This window comes from Canis aureus, chromosome 25 (assembly GCF_053574225.1).
Source record: "Canis aureus isolate CA01 chromosome 25, VMU_Caureus_v.1.0, whole genome shotgun sequence".
Lineage (NCBI taxonomy): Eukaryota > Metazoa > Chordata > Mammalia > Carnivora > Canidae > Canis > Canis aureus.
In genome coordinates this window covers 15117193-15139902 of record NC_135635.1, presented here as the reverse complement: position 1 = coordinate 15139902, position 22710 = coordinate 15117193, and the positions used below count along the sequence as shown (strand labels likewise).

At 36.4% G+C, this 22710-nt stretch overlaps 1 protein-coding gene across 2 annotated transcripts in view; it reads right to left on the bottom strand.

The window, feature by feature from the left end:
• CPNE8 (copine 8) overlaps positions 1-22710 on the bottom strand; it is a 320247-nt gene that overhangs the window by 61525 nt on the left and 236012 nt on the right. Inside the window, exon 20 of one of the 2 annotated variants that reach the window (XM_077870492.1) lies at positions 10151-10382. The exons of the other annotated variant lie outside the window; for it this stretch is intronic. Within the exon in view, the coding sequence (XP_077726618.1) occupies positions 10362-10382 (21 nt within the window). The 3' untranslated portion in view covers positions 10151-10361. Of the gene's footprint in view, positions 1-10150; positions 10383-22710 lie in introns of those variants that run through there. 2 annotated transcript variants of the gene reach the window in all.

Below are 22710 nucleotides of genomic sequence, written 5' to 3'. Positions count from 1 at the left end.
GAAACTGATCCCATCTTTAAAGAGATAGCACAATAAACAACCCCATGGAAATACAGCATTGAAGCAGCAGTTTGAAAATCACCTGGGTTATACAGGAAATAGATTTGTTTACTAATACTAGAACATATGCTTGAGGAACAAGGATCTTTACGAGATTTCTCCAAGAATACGGAGCTGGTGGGTGTCATTTCCCTTCCCACCCCTGTGCCAGACTAGACACTAGGACACCACTGGGAGCCAGTGCAGCACTAACACTCCCTCCATTTCTAACAGCCCACCCCACCTCTGCATTCTCCTGCAGATATGCCCCCCAATCAGGCCTCAGGTCCAGGTCCCCCCCCCCACAGCAGAATTACACAAAACTGGTGAACACTCCATATATCACCCCCACACATTTATTTGGATCTGCATCCCCTAACCAGGCCTACATCCATCCCCAGTGGTTTTACATCCCCTCCTGAGACCAGAGATCTTGCTCCCACATTCACCTGTAGTTTGGTGCAAATGCATCTCTGGCAAACACCTGATCTGACTCAATGTAAGCCCAAGATGGCCCCAGATTGCCCCCTAACAACAAAGGGAATAAACCTTGTTCACAACAGGCAAAGAGACTCATTGCAAAAAACTGGACAAAAGGAGGTCAGTCACAATAGCAGAATATGTACAACACATATAGGGGACACTCCAGAAACACCAGTTTCTGGTGAAAAGGAAACATACTTCAGGGCACTATAGAACCTCTTCTTCCTAAGGCCTCTACTTTTAAGAGCAGAATATGTAGCTGACTTCCCTAACACATAGAAACAGACATGGGGAGTTAGACAAAATGAGAAGACAAAGGAATATGTTCCAAATGAAGGAACAAAACAAAATCACAGCAAGAGACCTAAGTGAGCAGAGATAGGTAATATGCCTGATAAAGAATTTTACAAACCAAATTCTAACCACAAATCGAAAAGCACTAATAGATAGGCAAAAAATAAAGAAAAAGGAATCCAGGTATATCACTAAAGAAAGCCAACTAATTGTGAGAGAAGAGAGCTAGGGAATAAAGGAACAGAGAAAAACTACTAAAACAACCATAAAACAGGTAACAAAATGGAATAAGTACACACTTCTCAATAATTACTTTGAGGGGATTCCTGGGTGGCTCAGCGGTTTAGTGCCTGCCTTTGGCCTGGGGCATGATCCTGGAGTCCCAGGATCGAGTCCCACATCAGGCTCCCTGCGTGGAGCCTGCTCCTCCATCTGCCTGTGTCTCTGCCTCTGTGTGTGTGTGTGTGTGTGTGTGTGTGTGTGTTTCTCATGACTAAATAAATAAAATCTTTAAAAAATAATAATAATTACTTTGAATGTAAATGGACTAAATGCTCCAACCAAAAGACATAAGGTGACGGAATGGATTAAAACACACACACACACACACACACACACACACACAAAATCCCCAAAACAAGACCCAGCTATATGCTGCATATAAGAAACTCATTTCAGACCTAAAGATGCCTGTAGATTGAAAGTGAAGGGAACATCTATTATGCAAATCATGTGAAAAGAAACCTGGGGCGGCAATACTTTTATTGGACAAAATAGACTTTAAAACAAAATATAACAAGAGGTAAAGAAAGACACTATATAATCATTTAGTGTACAACGCAACAAGAAGATATAATTGTAAATATTTATGCACTCAACACAGGAGCACCCAAATTTTTAGAGCAAGTAATATGGCAAGATGGTGGAGGAGTAGGGTTCCCAAGTCACCTGTCCCCACCAACTTACCTAGATAACTTTAAAATCATCCTGAAAACTTACAAATTCGACCTTAGATATAGAGAGAACAGCCGGAATGCTACAGAGAGAAGAGTTTGCACTTCTAACCAGGTAGAAAGGTGGAAAAAAAATAAAATAGAAAAGACATCAGTGGGGGAGGGGCTCCACAAGGAGCCAGGCTAAGGGGGGTGGTGAGAGCCCCCGGGACAGGAGAGCCCAGCCCCAGAGAAGAGGGAACTTCAACTCTGCACCTGATTCTTCCCGGAGGGAGAAGGGTTCAGCAGGGAAACCAGGGAGAACCACAGAGGGGCAGTGGGGCCTCCAGGTTCCGGGGGTCACTAACAGAAGAGGGGCACCAGGGGGAGAGCGTGCCACACCCACGGGCCGAGTGCTGTAAAGGGCTGGAGCACATCAAGCGGGGCCTGGGAGCAGCTCAGGCGGTGGCTCCCGTGGAGGGGGCTGCACGGCCCCAGGAACCCGATTCCAGCGGCACAGGCCCTGGAGCCCAGGGCACCAGGGGACATAGCCCCGATCCTGCACTACCCCCAGGGACAGGTAGAGACGGGGAGGGCCCAGGACAGCCAGGACACTCCTGCCACCCGGCGCCCCTAGGCTGTGCAGGTCAGCGCCCCCCTGCCTTGGAGCATCCAGGCCAGTGCAGACTGGGAGCTACAGTAGTTACTGGGGGAGCTGACAACAGGGCTGGGGAGCTGGCCACCACCAGTGGTGTTGTCCCTCGTGGTGTCACCCTGTGCCTGGGACGGAGTGGGCTGCCAGGGAACTGGGGCTACATGGGATAAACGCCTCCCACTGGCAGGCCCCTGCCCCAGAGACCAGCTGGAAGGACAGGGGAAGAGCAAGTTCTTGGCCAAGCAGCGCTGGAAAGCACCAGGGGAAGTCGAGGGATTTAGAGTATATAGAACCAGAGGATACCCCTTCTTGTTTTTTGTTTGTTTGTTTTTGTTTTTTGTTGGTTTTGTTGTTCCCTTTCTCTCTCTCTCTTTTTTTCTTCCTTTTTCCAGTGCAACTTGATTTTAGCCACTCTGCACTGAGCAAAATGACTAGAAAGAAGAATTCACCACAAAAGAAAGAATCAGAAACAGTACTCTCTGCCATAGAGTTACAGAATTTGGATTACAATTCGATGTCAGAAAGCCAATTCAGAAGCACAATTATAAAGCTACTGGTGGTTCTGGAAAAAAAGCATAAAGGATTCAAGAGACTTCATGACTGCAGAATTTAGATCTAATCAGGCTGAAATTAAAACTCAATTAAATGAGATGCAATCCAAACTGGAGGTCCTAACGATGAGGGTTAATGAGGTAGAAGAACGAGTAGTGACATAAAAGACAAGTTGATGGCAAGGAGGGAAGCTGAGGAAAAAATAGAAAAACAATTAAAAGACCCTGAGGAAAGGTTAAGGGAAATAAATGACAGCCTCAGAAGGAAAAATCTACACTTAATTGGGGTTCCAGACAACGCTGAAAGGGACAGAGGACCAGAAAGCATATTTGAACAAATCATAGCTGAAAACCTCCCTAATTTGGGGAGGGAAACAGGCATTCAGATCCAGGAGGTAGAGAGGTCCCCCCTTAAATCAATAAAAACCCCTCAACACCTCGACATTTAATAGTGAAACTTGCAAATTCCAAAGATTAAGAGAAAATCCTTAAAGCAGCAAGAGACAAGAGATCTCTAACTTCTATGGGGAGAAATATTAGATTAACAGCAGACCTCTCCACAGAGCCCTGGCAGGTCAGAAAGGGCTGGCAGGATATATTCAGAGTCCTAAATGAGAAGAACATGCAGCCAAGAATACTCTATCCAGCAAGATTCTCTTTCAGAATAAAAGGAGAGATAAAGACTTTCCAAGACAGGCAGAAACTGAAAGAATATGTGACCACCAAACCAGTTCTGCAAGAAATATTAAGGGGGACTCTGTAAAACAAAGAGGATGCCCAAAGAAATAATCCACAAAAACAGGGACTGAATAGGTATTATGGTGACACTAAATTCATATCTTTCAATAGTAACTCTGAGCATGAATGGATTTAATGATCCCATCAAAAGATGCAGAGTTTCAGACTGGATAAAAAAGCAAGACCCATCTATTTGCTGTCTACCAGAGACTCATTTTAGACCTAAGGACACCTACAGCCTGAAAATGAGAGGTTGGAGAACCATTTATCATTCAAATGGTCCTCAAAGGAAAGCTGGGGTAGCAATCCTCTTATCAGATAAATTAAACTTTATCCCAAAGACAGTAGGAAGTGACGAAGAGGGACACTATATCATACTTAAAGGATCTATCCAACAAGAGGACCTAACAATCATGAATATTTATGCCCCGAATGTGGGAGCTGCCAAGTATATCAATCAATGAATAACCAAAGTAAAGACATACTTTGATAATAACACACTAATACTGGGAGACTCCAACACAGCCTTTATGCAAATGACAGATTTTCTCTGCACAACATCTCCAAAGAAACAAGAGCTTTAAATGATACACTGGACCAGATGGATTTCACAGAGATTTACAGAACTTTACATCCAAACACAACTGAATACACATTCTTCTCAAGTGCACATGGAACTTTCTCCAGAATAGACCACATACTGGGTCACAAATCAGGTCTTAAACAATACCAAAAGATTGGGATTGTCCCCTGCATATTTCCAGACCATAATGCTTTGAAACTTGAATTCAATCTCAACAAGAAATTTGGAAGACACTCAAACACGTGGAGGTTAAAGACCATCCTGCTCAAAGATGAAAGGGTCAACGAGGAAATTAGAGAATAATTAAAAAGATTCATGGAAACTAATAAGAATAAAGATACAACTGTTTAAAATCTTTAGGATACAGCAAAAGCAGTCTTAAGAGGGAAATACATCACAATAGAAGCATGCCTCAAAAAATTGGAAAAAAAAATCAAATACACAAGCTAACCTTGTACCTAAAGGAACTGGAGAAAGAATAGCAAATTAAACCTACACCCAGCAGAAGAGAGTTAATAAAGATTTGAGCAGAACTCAATGAAATACAGACCAGAAGAACTGTAGAACAGATCAAGAAAACCAGGAGTTGGTTCTTTGAAAGAATTAATAAGATAGATAAACCATTAGCCAATCTTATTAAAAACAAAAGAAAAAAGACTCAAATTAATAAAATCATGAATGAGAAAGGAGAGATCACCACCAATACCAAGGAAATAGAAACGATTTTTAAAAACATACTATGAGCAGCCAATAAATTAGGCAATCTAGAAGAAATGGATGCATTTCTGGAAAACCACAAACTACCAAAACAGGAACAGGAAGAAATAGATAATCTGAACAGGCTGATAACCAGCAAGGAAATTGAAGCAGTCATCAAAAACCTCCCAAGACACAAAAGTCCAGGCCCAGATGGTTTCCCAGGGGAATTTTATCAAACGTTTAAAGAAGAAACATACCTATTCTACTGAAGCTGTTCTGAAAGATAGAAAGGGATGGAGTACTTCCAAACTTATTTTATAAGGCCAGTATCACCTTAATTCCAAAATCAGACAAAGACCCCACCAAAAAGGAGAATTATAGACCAATATCCCTGATGAACACAGATGTAAAAATTTTCAACAAGATACTAGCCAATAGGATCCAACATTATGTTAAGAAGATTATTCACCGGGATCCCTGGGTGGCACAGCAGTTTAGCGCCTGCCTTTGGCCCAGGGCACAATCCTGGAGACCCAGGGTTGAATCCCACATTGGGCTCCCGGTGCATTGAGCCTGCTTCTCCCTCTGCCTGTGTCTCTGCCTCTCTCTCTCTCTGTGACTATCATAAATAAATTTTTAAAAAAATTTAAAAAAAAAGAAGATTATTCACCATGACCAAGTGGGATGTATCCTTGGGATGCAGGCTGGTTCAACACTCATGAAGCAATCAACGTGATAGATCATATCAACAAGAGAAAAAACAAGAACCATATAATCCTCTCAATAGATGCAGAGAAAGCATTTGACAAAATACAGCATCCATTCCTGAACAAAACTCTTCAGAGTGTAGAGATAGAGGGAATATTCTTCAGCATCTTAAAAGCCATCTACAAAAAGCCCACAGCAAATATCATTCTCAATGGGGAAGCACTGGGAGCCTTTCCCCTAAGATCAGGAACAAGACAGGGATGTCCACTCTCACCACTGCTATTCAACATAGTACTGGAAGTCCTAGCCTCATCAATCAGGCAACAAAAAGAAATAAAAGGCATTCAGATTGGCAAAGAAGAAGTCAAACTCTCCCTCTTTGCAGATGACATGATACTGTACATAGAAAACCCAAAAGACTGCACCCCAAGATTGCTAGAACTCATACAGCAATTTGGCAGTGTGGCAGGATACAAAATCAATGCCCAGAAATCAGTGGCATTTCTATACACTAACAATGAGACTGAAGAAAGAGAAATTAAGGAATCAATCCCATTTACAATTGCACCCAAGAACATAAGATACCTAGGATAAACCTAACCAAAGAGGTAAAGGATCTATACCCTAAAAACTACAGAACACTTCTAAAATAAATTGAGGAAGACAATAAGAGATGGAAAAATATTCCATGCTCATGGTTTGGAGGAATTAATATTGTGAAAATGTCAATGCTACCCAGGGCAATTTACACATTTAATGCAATGCCTATCAAAATACCATGGATTTTCTTCAGAGAGTTGGAACAAATAATCTTAAGATTTGTGTGGAAACAGGGACGCCTGGGTGGCTCAGCGGTTGAGCCTCTGACTTTGGCTGAGGGGGTGATCCCTGAGTCCCAGGATTGAGTCCTACATTGGGCTCCTTGCATGGAGCCTGCTTCTCCCTCTGCATATGTCTCCGTCTCTCTGTCTCTCTCTCTGTGTCTCTCATGAATGAATAAATAAAATCTTAAAAAAAAAAAAAAGATTTGTGTGGAATCAGAAAAGACCCCAAATAATCAGGGGAATATTGAAAAAGAAAACCAGAGCTGGGGGCATCACAATGCCGGATTTCAGGTTGTACTACAAAGCTGTGATCATCAAGACAGTGTGGTACTGGCACAAAAACAGACACATAGATCAATGGAACAGAATAGAGAATCCCGAAATGGGCCCTCAACTTTATGGGTAACAAATATTCAACAAAGCAAGAAAGACTATTCACCAGAAAAACGACAGTCTCTTCAATAAATGGTGCTGGGAAAATTGGATAGCCATGTGCAGAAGAATGAAACTGGACCATTCTCTTATACCATATACACAGATAAATTAAAAATGGATAAATATCTAAATGTCAGACAAGAAGCCATCAAAATCCTAGAGGAGAACACAGGCAACACCCTTTTTGAACTTGGCCACAGCAACTTCTTGCAAGATACATCTATGAAGGCAAGGGAAACAAGAGAAAAAATGAATTATTGGGACTTAATCAAGATAAAAACCTTCTGCATAGCAAAAGAAACAGTCAACAAAACTAAAAGACAACCTACAGAATGGGAGAAGATATTTGCAAATGATCTATCAGATAAAGGGCTAGTATCCAAGATCTATAAAGAACTTATTTTTTAAAATTTTTATTTATTTATGATAGTCACACACGGAGAGAGAGAGAGAGAGAGAGAGAGAGAGGCAGAGACACAGGCAGAGGGAGAAGCAGGATTCCTGAGGGGAGCCCTATATGGGACTCAATTCCAGGATCCCAGGATCTTGACCTGAGCCAAAGGCAAATGCTCAATCACTGAGCCACCCAGGTGTCCCAAGGAACATGTTACTAAATAATAAGTGGGTCAACCAAGAAATCAAAGAGGAAATTTAAAAATGCATGGAGACAGATGAAAATGGAAGCACAAAAGTCCAAAACTTTTGGGATGCAGCAAAAACAGTTATAGGTGGGAAGTTTATAGCAATACAGGGCTTCCTTAAGAAGAAAAAGAAAAAAGAAAAAAAAAACCCACCTCAAATATACAATCTAACCTTTCCCCTAAAGGGGATAGAAAGAGAAGAATAAACAAAACCCCAAACCAGTAGAAGGAAGTAAATAATAAAGAATAGAGCAGAAATAAATGAAAAATAAGCTAAAACACAATAGAACAGATCATTGAAACCAGGAGCTAGTTCCTTGAAAACACCAACAAAATAGATACATCCTTAGTCAGACTCATCAAAAGAGAGAGAGAGAAGACTCAAATAAAATTAGAAATGAAAGATGAGAAGTAACAACTGACACCACAGAACTACAAAGAATTATAAGAGAATGTCACAGAAAATTATATGCGAACAAATTTGGCAATCTAGAAGAAATAGATAAATTCCTAGAAACATAACTTTCCAAAACTGATTCAGGAAGACATGGAAGATTTGAATGGACAAATTATCAGCACTAAAATTAAATCAGTAACCAAAAAGCTTCCAACAAACAGAAGTCCAGGATCACATGGCTTCACAGGTAAATCCTACCAAACATTTAAAGAAGAATTAATTACCTGTTCTTCTCAACTTCCCCAGAGAATAAAAGAGAAAGGAGAACTTCCAAATTCATTCTATGAGGCCTTCATTACCCTGATACCAAAACCAGATAAAGACACTATAAAAGAGAGAGAGAGAGAGAGAGAACAACAGGCTAATATCTCTGATAAATACAAATGCAGAAATTCTCAACAAAACACTAGTAAATCAAATTTAACAATACATTGAATAAATTATTCACCAGGATCACCTGGGATTTATTGCCAGGATCCAAGTATGGTTCAATACTTGCATATCAAATGTTCTGATACATCACATCAATAAGAAGAAGAATAAAAACCATAAGATCATTTCAATAGATGCAGAAAAAGTATTTGACAAAGTACAACATCATTTATGATAAAAACCCTCAGCAAAGTAGATTTAGAGGAAACATACCTCAAAACCCACAGCTAATGCCATCCTCAATGGGGAAAAACTGAGAGCTTTTACCCTAACGTCAGAAATGAGGTGATGATGTTCATTCTCACCAATTTTATTCAACATAATAATGGAAGTCTTAGCCACAGCAATCATACCACAAAAAAGAATAAAAAGCATCTAAATCAGTAAGTAAGAAGGGAAACTTTAACCATTTGCAGATAATATACTAGATATAGAAAACTCTAAAAGCTCCATAAAAAAACCACTAGAACTGATGAATGAATTCTGTAAGTTTACAGAATCAATATATAGATATTCATTGCATTTCTAAACGCTAAAAATGAAGTAGCAGAAAGGGGAATTAAGAGAATAATTTCATTACAGTTGCACCAAAAAAAAAAAAAAACCAGGAATAAACTTAACCATGGAGATGAAAGACCTGTACATTGACAACTGTAAAACATTGATGAGAGAAATTGAAGATGCCACAGACAAATGGAAAGACTCCATGCTCAAAAATGGAAGAACAAATATTGTTAAAATGTTCATAGTAGTCAAAGCAGTCTACAGATTTAATGCAATCCCTATCAAAATACAAACAGGATTTTTTACAGAACTAGGAAAAATAATCCTAACATTTGTATGGAACTATAAAAGACCCTGAATAGCCAAGGCAATCTTGAATGAGAACAAAACTGTAGGTATTACAATCTCAGATTTCAAGTTATACTATGAAAGTGTAGTAATCAGTGTGATATTGGCATAAAAATAGACACATAGATCAACAGAACAGAATAGAGAGCCCAGAAAAAAACCCATGACTTTATTTTCAATTAATCTTGACAAAGGGGAAAGAATATGTAATGGGAAAAAAACAGTCTCTTCAAAATGGTGATAAGAAAATCAGATAGGTACCTGTGAATGAATGAAACTGGACCACACACAATAATAAGCTCAAATGAATTAAAACCTAAATGTGAGACCTAAACCATGAAAGTCCTAGAGGAGAGTAGAGGCAGTAACTTCTCTGACATTCATTATAGCAACTTTTTTCTAGATAGGTCTCCTGAGGCAAGGGTGAAAAAAGCAAAAATAAACTATTGGGACTACTTAAAAAAAAACAAAAACAAAAAACAAAACAAAACAAAACAAAAAGCCAAAACCTTCTGCACAGCAAGGAAAATAATATATATATATATATATAATATATATATATATATTATATATATATATATATAAAACAAACCTAAAAGACAACATACCGAATGGGAGAAGATATTTGCAAATGACATATCTGATAAAGGGCTAATATCCAAAAAATGTTAACACCTATACAATAAGCAACTTAGGTTTGATGCAGAAGAATTGAGAAAGCTTTAATTATGTATTTATTCATTTGATATAGTTTCCATGTAACAGGCACTGCTCTGAATGTTTTACAAATAATAACGTTTATTTTTCATAAAGCCATATGAAGTAGATACCATAATCACTTCCATTTTACAAATAAGAGAACTAAGGCACAGAAAAGTTAAGAATATGTTTAAGGGCACCCGGGTGGCTCAGTAGTTGAGTGTCTGCCTTCAGCTCAGGGTGTGATCCTGAAGTCCTGGGATCAAGTCCTGCATCCAGCTCCCTGCATGAAGCCAGCTTCTCCTTCTTCCTATGTCTCCGCTTCTCTCTGTGTGTCTCTCATGAATAAATAAATAAAATCTTAAAAAGAGAAAAGTTAAGAATATGTCTAGATCACAGAGGTAAAAGTGGACAAGGCCAGGTTTTGAATCCAAGAAGTCTAGTTCAAATAGTCATAATCATTATTTTTTGCTCCTTCTGTTAGTGATTCAGGGGACAGAAGTAAGGAATAGATGTTATAACAAAATCTTAAAGCTTAAAGCTACAAAAGAAAACTTAGCAACATCAACAACCCTTTGCACATGGCTAGAAATTAGTCTTTAAAGATTAAAAAAGCACATAAAATTATTTATTATTTTGGGGCACCTGGATGGCTCAATTGGTTGAGTGTCTCACTCTTGGTTTTGGCTCAAGTCATGACCTCACATCAAGTCCCTTGACAAGCTCCATTCCCAGCATGGATTCCTTCTTTCCTCTGCTTCTCTCCTTCCCTCTCTCTTGTGCACATACACACTTTCTCTCTCCTTAATAATAATGATAATAATAATAATAATAATTTATTTTCAGTCTATTGAAATACTTGAAATATCTATTCTATATTTTAAACATTTATCTCATAAAATTGTTTTACATAGAATTATATTTCTAAGCATGTTCTATCAGAACTACCTTGGATATTGGTTAAAATGCTGAATCCTTGCCACACGCCAAATTGACAGAATCAGTCTCAAAGATTGAATAGTGAATTTTTAACAAACACATTAATTTGTCTAATGTTTTCTGAAATTTGAGACTCCATGTTGTCTAGGATGAAATATTTTGCCATTATCCTGAAAACCTCACAGACTTTTAAAATGTACTAATAAGAATATAAAATGTAGGTCAATAACAGTCATAAATTCATTGTGGACTTAGTTTAATCACACATAAAGTGCTGAACTGGATACACACCACCCTTTAAGCAACATCTATTTGGCAATATAATAGAGATTTCTGAAAGAAGTCCCCAGGATTATGATGGCTTGAACACTGTACCACATTTGTATTCCTCCTCCTTGTTATTGATTTAATAGAAGGACTTCTTGTATCGAGTGTAAAATCTCTTCATTAATTTATGCATTAATTTACTCATTCAATTAAGCTTACTGAGGGCTAAGTGCTGGGGATAAATTAAGATATAAATCAAAGTCTTTTCTCTCTGAAGTTAAACTTCTATTTTGACTATGATTGAATCATATGATTGAATCAAATGTCTTGTGATCAGTTAGCATCAGATTCAGTAGTGATTGACATATATCCTAAATAACAATGGTTTAAGCAACATTGAAGAATATTTTTTTATCTCACATAAACATCCCAAAAGTTGGTCCAAATAGGTTACAATTTCAAGGGCCCATTATCTTTTATGTTGTTAAAACTCCGCATAAGCTTGACCTCATGGTCCAAGATACACATCAGTAGCCCAGAAAATAGGAGGGAGAAAGAAATGAATAGTGGGTAAAGAGAACATGTGCTCTTTCTCTAGGGAAAACATTTAAGCTTGTATATCACTGGCTACATGCCAAAATTTAGGCACAAGGGAAACTAAGAAACATGGTCTTTAATTCAAGAAGCCATGGCTAAAAATCAGAAGTTCTAATAACAAAAAGTAAGATAATGAATAGTGAAGGGCAAATGTTAGATTCTAAAACAATCAGCCTCCTTGGCCTCCAAAATAGCAGTACTCCCTCCTTTTCAGATAACAGAATAACTTCCTCCTCAAATAAGACATCTGGATGTCCCATCTTCTCACTGCATCCAGCCCCAACCCAGGATTTGGAGGTTCTTCTCCACTTAATTCAATAGTATCTCTTTCTGACTATCCTTTAAGTTAAAATTAACCTTTTACTTAATATATTAAAGCAGCATAGAAAAGGGCAATTAAACTTGCATGTGCAAAAGAGGAGAATGGGGAAAAGCATGCAGTCACTGATTATTAATTAACATCAAATTTCTATGGGCAGGCATCACAAAGTATGAGGAATAAGTTCCTTGGAGAGCCCGTTTGATAACTTCTGGATCACGCTCTGAGGTGACATTCCTTGTCTGTTGACTCCCATAGTCCTTGGACCTGCCTCTAGACATTTCTTTGGATATCTTTCTTGAGACCAGCGTGCTTTCAACATCCAGTGGTGTCGGATGGTTGAGGATTAAGGGATTACTTTAGGAGTTAATAGGCTACTTCAGACCAAAGTTGGATTTCATTAGCAAAAAAATTCTCTCAAAAATATAGTAAACAACAGATTTCTTTGTTCCATGTGTGAGTAACTAAATCCGAAGATTTCATTAGACATCATTTCTTTAGCCTGGAAACTCTAGCCTCTTCCTTATTGACCACTGGGCTCTGCTCAGTACCCCTCTCTCACTTAAACTGAGCAAAACTTGAGGCGATCTGAAACCACAGGTTTGAGCAGGAAGGCAAAAATCTTTAATTCACTTTTTGCTGCTTCCATTTTTGGCAAAGAATTAAAGGAAACTACTTTAAAAATCTGCATTAGTCTTCATCACCTATTAAGAATTTTCCACCATCACTCATAACTGCTTTAATTTGGAATACAAAGTAGTTGGCTTAAAATTATTTAAATTCAATAAGCCAACATAAAGTACATACTTACATTCAGATGTAGAGTTCAATGATTTATCAGTTGTGTATAACACTCAGTGGCTTTGTTAACCATAGAAATTATAGACTCTCCCTCAACTTAAATGTAGGTCATAGGTAGAAAATGCCTGTTTTAGCATAGCTGTATATCCTTTCATCCATACTTTGTTGAGATCAGAAGCATCCAATACAGATGACATACTAAATTCTTCCTATTATTTTTCAAGGATATGTGAAATACCTTTCAAAACATTGATGGCAACAGTTTGACTACATTTTGGTTTTGCCATAGCATAGCTTCAATCTCACATATCTTTATTCCAGGCAGCAAAATATAGGATGATTCCAAAGAAGGGGCAAAGAAAACATGTTACAGTCTCTTAAGGGCATAAGTCATCACATTTATGCCTATGTACCTTTACCAGAACTTGGTTACATGGTTACACAAAGCTAGGAGATGGGAAATACCACCTTTTGCTTAGACGGAGCCATATTTTCAGCTAAAAATCAGAGATGCTACTACCATAGCAAAAGGAGAAAATGGATACTAAGATTCAATTAGGCATTTCTGCCAAATGTTCTAAGACCATTAAAATAAGGATATATGATTTTAAAATGCATTCCTTCTTTTGAAAAGACTACTGGATCAAGATCATCAAACATAGGCTAATAGTTGTTCCTTACTTGAACCATTCATTCTTTCAGCCAATTAATTAGTATTATTCACATCCAACCTTATCCTATGTTATTTAAAAGAAAATTAAAAAAGACAAACACTGACTCAGAACAAACTAACTTACAATTTGACTAATAGGATAAGAGAGCTACATAATTACTAAAGGAAATTTGACAAAAATGCACTTTATCATCAGATTCTATAGTATATACTTTTAGTTGTAGGAGTTCGAAGAAACAGGAGATCAGAGAAGTTTAACTTTACCTTTACCGCTGACTGCATTTGAGAAAATTCTGAAAATACTCCTACTACAAAAAAAAAAAAAAAAAAACAAACAGAATCTACCTCCTGAGAGCCCAATATGACTTTTGGGGGGTCCAATATGGACACTGGAGTTAAAAATAAACAAACAGGGATCCCTGGGTGGCGCAGCGGTTTGGCGCCTGCCTTTGGCCCAGGGCGCGATCCTGGAGACCCGGGATCGAATCCCACATCAGGCTCCCGGTGCATGGAGCCTGCTTCTCCCTCTGCCTGTGTCTCTGCCTCTCTCTCTCTCTCTCTCTCTCTCTCTCTCTCTCTCTCTGTAACTATCATAAATAAATAAAAATTAAAAAATAAATAAATAAACAAACATAAGAAACTCATCATTGATTCTTGTGCAGCCATTATTAAGAATCACTGGCTTCTTTCATTACTGAAAATAATAATATTAGTAATATTTTCAGTAATGAAAACAGGAAGTATAATTAAACCCAACCTATAGCAGAATGGCAGAGTAGAAATTAGGCATTTTGATCAGTACCAGGAAAGTGTCCGTATCTTTAATGTTTCCTTACAAAAAGTCATGCCAGCTACCCAAGGGTTTAGGAAAAATTATGCCTCCATTATGCCAACACTCCATTTCATCTTTGATCTTTTTTAAGATTTCTTGCTTCCATCTGATGGCTTATATGCAGATTCTCCCTTTTTAAGACTTTTTTTTTTTTTTTTTTTAATGGGACAGCCATCTGGACTGCCTTTTTTTTTTTAAAGATTTTATTTACCCATTTGACACACACACACAGCACAAGCAGGGGGAGCTGTAGGCAGAGGGAGATGGAGATACAGGCTCTCTGAGCAGGGAGCCTGACATGAGACTCACTCCCAGGATCCTGGGATCATGACCCAAGCTGAAGGCTGATGCTTAACTGAGTCACCCAGGCGCCCCTATCCATCTAGACTTCCATTTGAACTTCTCCCTGCATCTGCCTTAATGTCTTATACTTTACACATACATACATACATATACACACACAGGCAGTCAATCCCCCGACAAATATTAACTTCTGTACCCAACTTACATTCCTATGCTGCTACAACCAGCATCCACTATCCAGGTAGATATTCCAGGAACATATTCCATATTCCAGGAAAATGGAATAGCACAGACAAATCTTTATGAAAAAGAAAAATCATCAAAAAAAAAAAAGAAAAAGAAAAATCATCCAAAACATAAAGCTCAAATTATAGATTATGAATCTCCAACTCTTAATCTAATTCAGTTTATTCTTAATCTAATTACACATTTTTAAAAACTCCTATTGCTTCCATTTTGTGGTTCCCCGCTACTTACACATTATTTCACTTTTATCCAGGTGACCAATCTCCATACTTTTTCAAGGGTCAGCTCCAAATTTTGTTTCTCAATTAAGTTTAGTGCATGCAGAGCTGATTAGGAGAATGCCAAAATTGGTAGAGCAGCACAGTCGATATACTCTCTATTCCCTGATTGTCAGTCAGAAATATCTTTTTATTGGATGGTCTCTTATTTAAACTCAAAATGACCCTATGACAACATCTACTGTTCTCCAGAAGTATTTGGAATTTAGTTAACTACTTACTTGAAGTAACTTGTTCTGTAAATTACCTTTCTTGTAAATTCAGGTCATTTTTTATTTATTCTTTTCCAAATATGCTCTACATTAACTCTGAAATCTCTCCTCTAGAGCTCGGCCATATAATTATGTTGATTGCATTCACACTTCTTTATTTCCAAAGTGTACCAGGTAATTGTAGAAGTGCAACAGAGTCTATATGAGGTTCAGATTCATTTACTGTGCTAATAGAAGGTTTGGCTCTTTGGTATTGGCAGCTTAGTAGCTCTCTCTACATACATGTCTAAATTTTGTAGCATAAAGAAAATTCCTATCATGAAGGGCTAAATTAATAATCAAAACAATTATTGATGGCATTTTTTAAAGATTAAGCTCTTCAAATTTGCTATCTCTCTCTTATTTACCACCAGAGATGCAGTTATCAAATCAAACAGAAAAAAGATTGTTTTATAGGACCTACCAAACACAAAGAAAATCTCATTTCAAATGCAAAAACTTCTAGAGTCTACTAGAGATGGTAAAGATGACATTGAATTTAAATAAGAAGCTCTTGCAAATTAATCATAGTTAGAAGTGCTAAATACCAGGAATTATTAAGAAATAAATCTATGAAATACTTGAATTTATATATATATAAATATATATATATGCTGTGCCCACAGAGGTAGATTTGATATACAGATAGGTGTTCACACTGTATGATTTAAAGTTTGTATCATCATAAAGTTTAACCAAAGAAGATGCAACTCTTTCTATATTTTACTGGCAGAAATCATTCAAAAGTGTGGAAGACAGAAGCTTTGACATAAGCCCTCCGTTCACAAATGACAAATACAAAAGAGGACTATGTATAGACATAGACATAGAATATAGACATAGAACTTTTGCATTTGCTTATAGATCTAACCTGTCATTCGGAGTCTCAAACATTTTTTTTTCTTTTTGTGCAACCATCACATGAGTTTTATTGCAAATTTAATTGAATCACATTTTCAGAACTTATAAAAGAATGAATGCATACACATGTAAGTAAACTGCTTGAATGTTGTTCATCACATGAACATAACCATGAAACCAAGACCCACGTTATCAGCACTAGGTGTTCACACACACACACACACACACACACACAATAAATATTTGTTTAATAAATAAGTAAATAAATAAAATAAGGATATATCTGTCATAGTAGAACTTATTTTAATACTTATAAATATTCAAGCAAAAAGAAATCTAATTCATCTATGGGCTGAGTGTCCTTGTTAGTAGGAAATCCACAATAAAGTCTTTCCATATTACTTTGGGTAAAAAGACAGAGCACCTTACTCTCAAGTAGTCCAGAAAAAATCAAAGCACTTTCTTTGTTCTTCCAACTATTCTTCAAACTAATTGCATACATTTGAAATTGTTTATCTTTTTTGCACATCTTATTTTATTTATTTTAACTTTTTATTTAAATTCCAGTTAATGACACACAGAGTAACATTAGTTTCAGGTATACAATACAGTGATTCAATACTTCCATCAAACACCTAGTGCTCATCACAAGTGCACTCCTTAATCCCCATCACCTATTTAACCCATTTCTCCTCTGGTAAATATAATTTTATCCTCTATAGTGAAGCACCTATTTCTTGGTTTGTCTCCCTTTCTTTTTTTCTCCCTTTGCTCATTTGTTTTGCTTATTGAATTCCATGAGTGAAATCATATGGCATTTGTCTTTCTCTGACTGACTTATTTTGCTTAGCATAATACTCTCTAGCTTCATCTATGTTGTTGCAAATGGCAAGATTCCATTCTTTTTTTTATGGCTGAGTAATGTTTCATTGAATATATATATATATATATATATATATATATATATATATATACCAGATCTTCTTTATTCATTCATCAGTTGATGAATATTTGAATATTTGGGCTATTTCCATAGTTTGTCTATTTTAGATAATGCTGCTATAAACATCTGGTGCATTTATCCCTTTGAATTAGTATTTTTGTATTCTTTGTGTAAATACCTACTAGTGTAATTGTTGGATCATAGGGTAGTTCTATTCTTATCTTCTTGAGTAAACTCCATACTGTTTTCCAAAATGGCAGCACCAGTTTGCATTCCCATCAACAGTACAAGATGGTTCCCCTTTCTCCACATCTTCGTCAACATCTGTTGTTTCTTGTATTGTTGATTTTAGCTATTCAGTGTAAGGTGATATCTCATTGTGATTTTGATTTGTATTTCCTTGATGATGAATGATGTTGAGCATTTTTTCATGTGTCTGTTGGCCATCTGTACATCTTCTTTGGAAAAATCTCTTCATGTCTTCTGCCCCTTTTATAGATTATTCATTTTGGGGGTATTGAGTTTTATAAATTCTTTATATTTTTTGGATTCTAACCCTTTATCAAATATGTCACTTGCACATATCTTCTCCCATTCCATGGGTTGCCTTTTAGTTTTGTTGACTGTTTCCTTTGCTGTTTAGAAGCTTTTTATTTTGATGTAGTCCCAATATTTTAGTTTTAGTTTTGTTTCCCTTGTCTCTGGAGACGTATCTAGAAAGAAGTTGCTACACTTATGTCAAAGAAATTATTGTCTGTGTTCTCTAGGATTTTTGTGGTTTCAAGTCTCACAGTTAGATCATTAGTCCATTTTGAATTTATTTTTGTGTATCGTCTAAGAAAGCGGTCCAGTTTCATTCTTTTTTTTTTTTTAATTTTTATTTATTTATGATAGTCACAGAGAGAGAGAGAGAGAGAGGCAGAGACACAGGCGGAGGGAGAAGCAGGCTCCATGCACCGGGAGCCTGATGTGGGATTCGATCCCGAGTCTCCAGGATCGCGCCCTGGGCCAAATGCAGGCGCCAAACCGCTGCGCCACCCAGGGATCCCGAGTTTCATTCTTTCACATGTATGTGCTCAGTTTTGCCAACACCATTTGTTGAAGAAATTGTCTTTTTCCCACTGGATAATCTCTCCTGTGTTATGACAGATTAGTTGGCCCATATAGTTGTGGGTTCATTCCTGGGTTTGCTATTCTGTTCTGTTGATCTATGAGTCTATTTTTGTGCCAGTAACATAATGTTTTGATGAGTATGGCTTTGTAATATCGCTTGAAGTCTAGAATTGTGATAGTTTTGATTTTCTTTTTCAAGATTGCTCTGCCTATCTGGGATCTATGGTGGCTCCATATGAATTTTAGGATTATTTGTCCTAGTTCTGTGAAAAATGCTGTTGGTATTTTGACAGTGATTACATTAAATATATAGATTGCTCTGGGAAATACAGACATATTAACAATATTTGTTCTTCCAATTCATGAGCATGTGATTCTTTTTTTAAATTTTTTTTGTGTCATCTTCAATTTTTTTCTTCAGTGTTTTATCGTTTTCAAAGAACAGGTCTCTCATCTCTTTGGTTAAGTTTATTTCTAGGTATCTTATTGGTTTTGGTGCATTTTAAATGGGATTTATTCCTTAATTTATCTTCCTGCCACTTCATTATTGGTGTATAAAAATGCATTATATAATCATAAAGAGGACAATCTAATCAGAAGATATACCATTGAAAATATTTATGCACCCAACATGGGCCATCCAAATATATAAAACAATTAATGTAAACATAAAGGAACTGATTGATAATAACACAGTAAGAGCAGGAGACTTTAAATATCCCACTAATATCAATAGACAGATCATCTAAACAGAAAATAAACAAGGAAACAATTGGTTTGAATGGCACACTGGACCAGATGGACTTAACAGATAAAGTCAGAATATTTCGTCCTAAAATGATAGAATACACATTCTTTTCAAGTACATATTAGACATCCTCTAAAATCACGTTAGGTACAAAACAGTCCTCAACAAATATAAAAAGATTGAAATCATACTATGTACCTCTTTTGACCACAATACTATGAACTAGAATTCAACCACAAGGAAAATAATTGGAAAGACACCAAATAAATGGAGGTGAGCACCATGCTACTAAACAATGAATGGGTCAACCAGGCAATCAAAGAACAATTTAAAAAAAAACATGGAAATAAATGAAAATGAAAACATGACAGTTTAAAACCTTTGGAATGCAGCAAAATGTTCCTAAGAGGGAAGTATATACCAATACAGGCCTACTTCAAAACACAGGAAAATCTCAAACAACTTGACATTACACATCTAAAGGAGCTACAAAAAGAAAAACAATTGAAACTCAAAGCCAGCAGAAGGAAGGAAATAATATTGATTGAGGAAGAAATATATGATATAGAAACTTAAAAAAAAGAACAGATCAATGAAACCAGGAACTGCATCTTTGAAAAAACTTAATTAATAAGTCTATTTCCAGACCTATTATAAAAAAGAGAAAGGATCCAAATAAGATCAACAATAAGAGAGGAGAAATAACAACAAACATCACAGAAATACAAACAATTATGAGACAATATTATGAAAAACTATATACCAACAAATTGAACAACCTACAAAAATAGATAAATTCCTACAACACATAAACTATGGAAACTAAAATAGGATGAAATAGAAAACTTGAAGAGATCAATAACCAACAAAGAAAATGAATCAGCAATCATAAAAAAAACCAACAAACAAAAGTCCAGGGCCAGATGGCTTCCCAGGGGAGTTCTACCACATATTTAAAGAAAAGTTAATATCTATTCTTCTTAACTTATTCAAAAAATAGAAAAGGAAGGAAACTTCTAAATTCATTCTATGAGGCCAGCATTACCCTTATATCAAAACCAGATAAAGACTCCACTAAAAAAGAAAACTACAGGCCAATATCTCTGATGAACATGGATGCAAAAATTCTCAATAAAACACTAGCAAACCAAATCCAACAGTACATTAAAAAAAATCATTCACCATGATCAGTTGGGATTTATTCCCGGGCTACAAGGGTGGCTCAATATTCACAAATCGATCAACATGATACACCACATTAATAAAAGAAAGGATAAGAAATACATGACCGTTTCAATGGATGTGGAGAAAGTGTTTGACAAAGTAAAACATCCATTCATGCCAAAACCCTCAACAAAGTAGGTATAGAATGAATGTACCTCAACATAATAAAGGCCATATATGAAAAACCTACTGCTAGTATCATCTTCAATGAGGAAAAGCTGAGAGCTTTTCCTCTTTAGTCAAGAACATGACAGGGATGTCTGTTGTCATGACTATTATTTAACATAGTACTGGAAATGCTAGCCTCAGCAATCAGACAACACAAAGCAATAAAAAGCATCCAAATTGGCAAGGAATAAGTCAAACTTTCACTCTTTGCAGATGACATGATACTCTATATAGAAAACCTGAAAGATTCTACCAAAAAACTGCTAGAACTAACTGATATACGATTTCAGTAAAGTAGCAGGATACAAAATCAATGTACAGAAATCTGTTGCACTCCTATATACCAATAATGAAGTCTCAAACTTTAAAGAAGTCTTTCATCTATTGATTCTATATCAAACTGTAGTATATTTAACCTGATGTTTTCTATATCAATATTATTTTATGTATTTTTCTTTCATTCCTTTTTTTTATTAAAGCATAGAGGACATACAATGTTGTATTAGTGTCAGGTGGATAATATAGTGATTTGACAAGTCTATGCACTATACAGTGCTCAATAGGGTAAGTGTAGTTACCATCTGTCACCATAAAAAGTTACTATGATGTTATTGACCATATTTGCTATGGTGTATTTTTTTTTATCCCCACAGATTTTTTTTAATTAAAAAAGAAAAAGAGAAAATGTAATAGTGTAATCATACAAGATATTTTCCCATATTAAAATGCCAGTTCAATTAAGGAGTATTGGTACTGGTGTAAGGAAACACAGAGAGTGTGGATAAATAGGAATGGGATTAAAGATACTGTGTATGCAATTTAGCATGTAAATGTCAGTGGGAAAAGTTGAAGCCTTCAATACATGTTATTGGGACAAATAGCTGTCCAGTAAAGAAAGCTGGTTCCTTTTGTCATCTATTATATCAAAACAAATTTTACATGGATCAAATATTTGTGTTAAAAATAAAGTATTAGAGAAAGCAAAGGCATAAAAGAAACTGAAGCTATAAAGTAAAGGAATAACAATTTTTTCTGCTCATATAGTTTTATAGCCAAATACCATAAAGAAAAAGATTCAAACTAGAAAAACTACTTGCAATATATGTAGACAAACTACAACTTTTCTGCATGTGTAAAGAACTCTTCAAATTACCAGTAACTGCACCTTTTCATGTCTAGACATTTTTTATTATGTTATAGCATAGCCAAGAAAATCTACTGCAAGCAAATAAAGTATGATTCAGCAGCAACCATGAACAATTTATTTCTATGTGTAGATGAGATGTCTTATATATTCATTAATGAAAGCAAGTTTCAGAAAAACAAATATAAAATAATCAAATATGTGTAGAAGGAGAGAATTTTGAAGATACTTGTAGAATAGATTTTGTGAAGTGATAGGAAAGAAACTGCATATAGTGGTTACTCCTGAGGAGTGACACTGAAGGAATTTAAACAGGAGAGAGAGACATATTTTTACTTTAACCTAGGTTGACTATTTTATTTTATTCAAATAAAAAGGAATTGGAAAACATAGAAGAGCAAATAAACATTGTCCTTTTGCTTTTGCCCAATGTTTTATGCTCAAATATTTTATTTAGATCTTCCCCTTGGTTGACCGTTCTCTTTGGCCTTGGAATTGCTTATAAATTGCATCAATAAAGCATGTTTTTGTAGATGCTAACCCTGACTTTTCAAATTTCATTTTTGCATTAATAACTACAGCCCGAGCAAACTAATCCAATAGCCTGAGATGAAGGTGACCACAGAGTGAGGCAATTAATTCTTGGCAAGAACAGATGAATTTACCCTGAGTGCTCAGTACAAGCTACCATTTGCCAAGCATATTACTACTGCCAAAGCTTCACATGGGCTGCAGATGACAGGCTTATTCAGGGATTTCTGTCCCCTTAGCCAAACCAATAGCTTCTTTGTAAGCACCCTCTTGGCTGACATTCAGAATTACAAAATGTTAGACCTGGAAGAAACCTTAAAAACAATTTAGTCCAGCCCATTCATCTGGTAAATTAGGAGTCCAAGACTCAGTGATAGTCTGGTCACTCAGCTAGGTGAAAACAGAGCTGAACTTAGCATTTCCTAATTCCTAGTCAAACACTATTAACAG